This window comes from Ascidiella aspersa, chromosome 1 (genome assembly GCF_963924565.1).
Source record: "Ascidiella aspersa chromosome 1, kaAscAspe10.2, whole genome shotgun sequence".
Lineage (NCBI taxonomy): Eukaryota > Metazoa > Chordata > Ascidiacea > Phlebobranchia > Ascidiidae > Ascidiella > Ascidiella aspersa.
Window position 1 is genome coordinate 2,593,347 of NC_139447.1, and position 5,895 is coordinate 2,599,241.

Below are 5,895 nucleotides of genomic sequence, written 5' to 3' on the forward strand. Positions count from 1 at the left end.
CAGGACACTGGTCGCCAACCTGTGTGCACCCGATTTTCACTCGCCAATACCTGCAGTTTTCATGGTTTAAACGAGCGTAATATGTATATTGAAAACGTTAAAAATATTTTTTTTATGTGGTAATTTAAATTCATGTGTTAATTTAAACTTCTCATTGTGGTGGACATGTGTAGTCACTGTTTGTGCTTAACTAGTAATACGGTTTGTTTAATTTGTTTTGTGTTTTTAGTTTTACCAGCTTTATGAAATATTTTCTGTAAAAAAGTATTCACTTTAAATATGTATTCAACGCTCGCGCAATATTTGAATGTTCTTTATTGTCACATGTTCAAGTCACAATAGCATTTTCACATTTTTTACATTAACAGTATGTAATGTTCATAAGAAATTTTATTGTTTTTTTTTTTATGTTTATTCAAATAAAAAGTGTGAGAAGTAAATATTACATGCATTTGAAACGAATCGTTAGATCGTTTTCAATGCGTTTTGTTTTTAATGGTTTCTCTAGAGTGGGTCGTTTGATGTCGTTTAAGATTTCCTGAAAGGCTAAAACATTTTCTACAAATTTGGCATTCGTAAGGTCTTACTCCAGTGTGAGTCCTTCCATGTGTTTTTAGATTCCCCGTATTACCAAAACACTTTCCACATTCTTTACATTCGAAAGGTTTTTCACCGGTATGGGTTCTGTTGTGTTTTTGAAGTTCACATGTCTGCCTAAAACATTTGCCACATTGTTTGCATTTGTAAGGTTTCTCTCCAGTGTGAATCCTTTCATGAGGTTTAAGACTTCTTGCTTGGCTAAAACACCTGCCACAAACTTTACATTTGTAAGGTTTTTCTTTAGTGTGAATTCTTTCATGACATTTAAGAGATCCTGCCCGTGTAAAACATTTTCCACAAACTTTGCACTCATGTGGTCTTTCCCCAGTGTGGATTCGTTCGTGCGCTTTTAAGTTTTGCGCTATATTAAAACATTTAGCGCAAAAAGTACATCTGAAGGGTTTTTCTCCTGTGTGAATTCGCATGTGGCATTTCAGGTCGTTATTTTGCGCAAACAGTTTCCGACAAACCTCACATTTGTGTTTCTTGAAATGAACTCTGGATAAATGCCTTTTCAATTTAATACGACTGGTAAAACACTTTTCGCAAACGTGACATCGAAACTCTGTATTCTGTATTGACGGATTCTTACTTTGTCCTTTCCTGGTATTCATTTGATCATCAAAGTCACTTTGTTCTTACCATTCGGACTCTTCACTTACAGGTTGATGTTCTTGTGATGTCCAATCTGTAATCGTGGCAACAGAATCATCAGAAAATCCATCATCGCTCTCTTTTGTCTGTTCTGTAGTTGCATAATCGCTTCGGTGGTTTGACATAATTTAGTTCTACTTCTGAAAAGTATCACGTAGCTCTAATAATACGACGCACAACATATCTACGACCTTTTGACAATGCTCTTTCATGTTATATACTTGGTTTTGCTTATTTATGCAACTCAGTTGAATTACCTTTTTTCCTTGTGACTTAATTTGTATTTACTTCTATAACCCCAATCTGTTCCCAGACTGCTATTGTTTTGTTGCTTAATGAACGGCCCCCAACAAGGCTAACAGACGAACAAAGCATAATTAAATAGTTAGTTGCCATCAATGTTAAGCCAAATCGTGATTTGGGCTTTGTGGCACATTATGCCTCATAGCACTATACGCCAAGCGTACTTAAAGCGTTAAACAATTAGCTTTCCAAACTTGCGCCAAACACTTGGTTTATCAGTAACTTATAAGATAACAAGGCAAAGCTTGCAAACAAAATAAAAAACTATCGCGTCAGTTTGGAACTTGTACGATATTCAGGTGTTCCGATCTCGTTTAAGCATTTAAGCCACGTTTGGCGTTTGAGCGCAAAATTTTTCTCATTTAAAATTTTTAACTTTTTCATACAAAGCCAAATTAACATATTGCTCCTAATAGTTCATTCATAATTTTAACTTCTATTATTGACAATCTTATATAAACTTTTAAACTAAACGGTGTTGACTGATAGCAGGAAACAAACTGTAACAACATAGAGTAGCGTTATTGTTTCTTGTGACAATTTTTAATTTTTTTCCAAAACCGCGCGAGACATTTTTTTAACAACGACATTAAAAACTGCAAACTCTCTTTCGAAAATTGTCACAAGAAACGATAACACTACTCTAGCAACTCTCTTTCGAAATTTGCGACCAATATTTAAAATTTCACCAGGAACTCAGTAACAATTAAACGTCTTTAAACGTTCTAAACAATCTCAAGAAGCACTTTTTCTTTTTAAGAAATGTGAACTTTTTAAATACATAATGTTGACGATAAAACTGATGTAAATTTGATTGGCGAAATGGTAAATAGCTTTACGCATGTGTTAAAACGGCAATACTCAAATATTGACAAAAAAGTTTAGGCCAGGTCATTTTTGAAAACTTAAAAATAATACCTAACTGCGAGTTTTAAGTTTAAAACAAATATTAAAGCAATTTTCTGACTAGATTAAAATCAGAACGAAATCAATTCCAAACCCTGTTAAACTTATATAACTCCTTACACTAAACGCTAAACTATTATAACTCCTTTTTAAATAAATATCTTCTTCTGATATACTTCACTAGCACTAACCTTGTCTGGTGCGAAGTATAATCCGTGATAAACTAGAACTGCATCTCTAAGTTGGTTCGCCACACCCTGAGGCTATATTTCCTACAGTCTTATGCAGCAAAACAACAGCGCTGAAGATTTAAATAGCTAGCGGGTGTAGGTTATACAAGAAGGTTGACCGTAGTTTTTACCGAAATGTCGCTACGGTTTACTTTGAAATTTTCCTGTTTACAAAACTAAAATTTGAAAACATATATTAAACGAACAACGGCTAGAAACGTACCTCTAAAAAATATAAAATAACATTTAACTTTTCTGTAATATATACTTCATCATTTTCTTCTTACACTATTACATGCTTGACTGCTGATCCTTGAAAACAAGATAAAAACGATGTGCAAGAAACATACCTAAACGAATTTGTAAGTGCTCACAAAAAACACGTTGATTAGTTTGAAGCAGGCACAAATAATTTGAAAACAGTTTGAACTATAACTGATTTTACCCAACGCTTTATCTTTCTCTAAATAAAATTGACTGTAACACTAGCCTTGTCTAGTGCGTAATTACAAGCCGTGATAGACTAGAACTGCAACTCTTAAGTTGGCTCGCCAAACCCTGAGGCTATATTTTCTACAGTCTTGCGCAACGAACTGTTACAATGTATATACAGCGTGAAAAAAAGCAGTTAAGATTTAAAAAGCTAGCGGGTAGAATATATCGTTAACTTGTTTTATAACACTTTAGGATTTTTACTTGTTTTGAATCTATGAGATTTTAGTTGCTTTGCTCTTATGTTCGGTTGTTAAGAACCATGGTATATTGCTTGCTGTATTTTGTTACCCCTATTTAAAATATTTTTCTTAGAATTGACTAGCACGCAATTTCCAGCCGACATTAAATAACAACGAACATTAGTAGTAAAACAATATATTTTAAATATTTTTTTAATTTTAGTTGATAATTTCAAATTTGTAAAATTAGAAATTAAAAAAAAGCTGAAGTCAATAACAGATATAACCAAAAAAAGGAACGAAAACTAAACTGAAATAACAGAAACCAGCTAATCCAAGTTTATCGACTTTCTTTGGTTTGTTGGCACAATTTTAGTTAAACAAAATACCAATGGTAAAAGAGTGAAGGAACGTGTTGTGTGAAAGTTCTTATCAGTAGTCGCACCCCTCAAAGATAAAACAAAGAGCTGAATTTCATTGTTGTGTATTCAACGAAGTTTTAATTGGAAATTTCTTTGTTTATATTACAAATCAATTTTACAGGTATATTTAGTAAGATTTCAATACTCAGAAAATCTGTTTTTGAAAGTTTTTTTCTTTTGAGTGCGTCCTTTTATGTTTATTAAGAATTGAATTGAGGCTGAAACACTTCCCACATTCTTTGCATTTGTAAGGTTTTTCTCCAGTGTGAACTCTTTCATGTGATCTAAGACGTGCAGCAAGGTTGAAACATTTTCCACAGTGTTTGCATTGGTAAGGTTTTAACCCAGTGTGAATTGTTTCGTGGTTTGTTAGACTTCCTGATTGAGAAAAGCATTTTCCACAATATTTGCATTTGTAAGGTTTTTCTCCGGTGTGAATTCTTTCGTGAACTTTAAGATTTTCTCTTAGGCTAAAACATTTTCCACAAATTGTACATTCGTGAGGTTTTTCTCCAGTGTGAACTCTTTCGTGTGATCTAAGACGTGCAGCAAGGTTGAAACATTTTCCACAATATTTGCATTGGTGAGATTTTAACCCAGTGTGAATTGTTTCGTGGTTTCTGAGACTTCCTGATTGAGAAAAGCATTTTCCACAATCTTTGCATTGGTAAGGTTTTATTCCAGTGTGAATTGTTTCGTGATCATTACGATTATGTGCTTTGGTAAAGCATCTTCCGCAATGTTTGCACACATGTGGTCTTTCCCCAGTGTGAATTCGTTCGTGTACTTTCAAGTTACGAGCTTCGTTAAAGGATTTTGCGCAATAAGCACATTTGAAGGGTTTCTCTCCAGTGTGGATTCGCATGTGGATTGCAAGTTCATTAATTGTTCTAAACATTTTCCCACAAATTTTGCATTTGTGTTTCCTGAAGTGAACTCCACTCAAATGCCGTTTAAGTTTGATACGATCTTTAAAGCACTTTTCGCAAATGTGACATCGAAACTCTGAATGCTTTGTTGAAAGACTATTGCTTTGATCTTTCCTGGTGTTCATTTGATCCAAGTCACTTTGTTGTTCACCATTGGACTCTTCACTGTAAAGTTGATGTTTTTGTGATGACCAATCTGTAATAGTCGCCACAGAATCATCAGAAAATCCATCATCGCTCTCTTTTGTCAGTTCCGCCGTAACAAAGTCGCTTTGCTGGTTTGACATGTTTTAATATTTCTTTTCTGAAAATATTAAAAAGTAACAAGTAGCTCATTAATAATAGAAAGCACTGTGTATCCACCACCTTTTACCAATGCTCTTTAATATTATATACAAGTTTTGCTCATTGATGAAACTAATTTAAATTCCGTTTTCCTAATGTGACTTAATTTTTATTTTACTCTTAAGCGCAAATCTGTGACAAGACTGTTATTGTTTTTTTTACGCAATTAAAAAAATAGCGAAACGAGAATAACAGCGGCCTTCTAACAAAAACATACGTCAATGTATAAACGTAACTTGTACGTTATTCGGGTTTGCAAGTTTGATACCGATTTAAAATATATATTTTGGTAATGATAATTTATTTACAAAGCCAAAAATGTCGAGTAGATCGACAGCAACCACAGCATATCGATTAAAAGGTTTCGATATGAGCTTGTATCATCTTCAGTTAATGTGACTGAGAAGTAGTAATTCAAGCATCACTTATAAACAGTTGGGCGCAACTGTTATTATAATTCTGATTTTTTATAGTTGGGAGCAATATTTACTCTTCAGGTGTTGCACATTGGTCCAACTCCAGCCCAACGAAATCTTTTAACGAGGGTCAAAGAACATAGAGTTGATGACAAATCAGAGGTTTGCCGCAGATTTGGACAACTAGATTTATTTTAGCTTTTTAAAATTAGATTAGAATTAAAATTAGAGCATTTTAGTTTTTCCTAATTAGATTAGAATTAGAATTAGATTGTTTTGAGTTTTTTTAAATTAGATTCGAATTAGAATTACCGAATTCCTAAAAAAACAAATTTCAACTAGAATTTGAACTAGAATCACATACAACCAATTTAATTTAATCGCGAAGTATTCTTATAAGAATGTGATTAGTAAAT

General features: G+C 33.3%; 1 protein-coding gene across 1 annotated transcript; it reads right to left on the minus strand.

Annotated features, from left to right (window-relative positions):
- Nucleotides 1–476: 476 nt before the first annotated feature.
- Nucleotides 477–5,005, minus strand: LOC146166531 (uncharacterized). The gene is made up of 2 exons (XM_083388732.1): nt 3,955–5,005; nt 477–913 (listed from the first exon to the last, which is right to left on the minus strand). The coding sequence occupies exons 1-2, from the start codon at nt 5,003–5,005 to the stop codon at nt 477–479; spliced, it is 1,488 nt and encodes a 495-aa protein (XP_083244858.1).
- Between the last annotated feature and the right edge of the window lie 890 nt (nt 5,006–5,895).

What these genes read in the sequence shown, in the direction of transcription:
- LOC146166531 (XM_083388732.1), bottom strand. Translation starts at nt 5,005, where the DNA reads ATGTCAAACCAGCAAAGCGACTTTGTTACGGCGGAACTGACAAAAGAG. An exon ending in GCACTCAAAAGAAAAAAACT is followed by an intron (nt 914 to 3,954) that starts TTCAAAAACAGA and finishes GGGAAAGACCAC; the next exon opens with ATGAGTGCAAAGTTTGTGGA.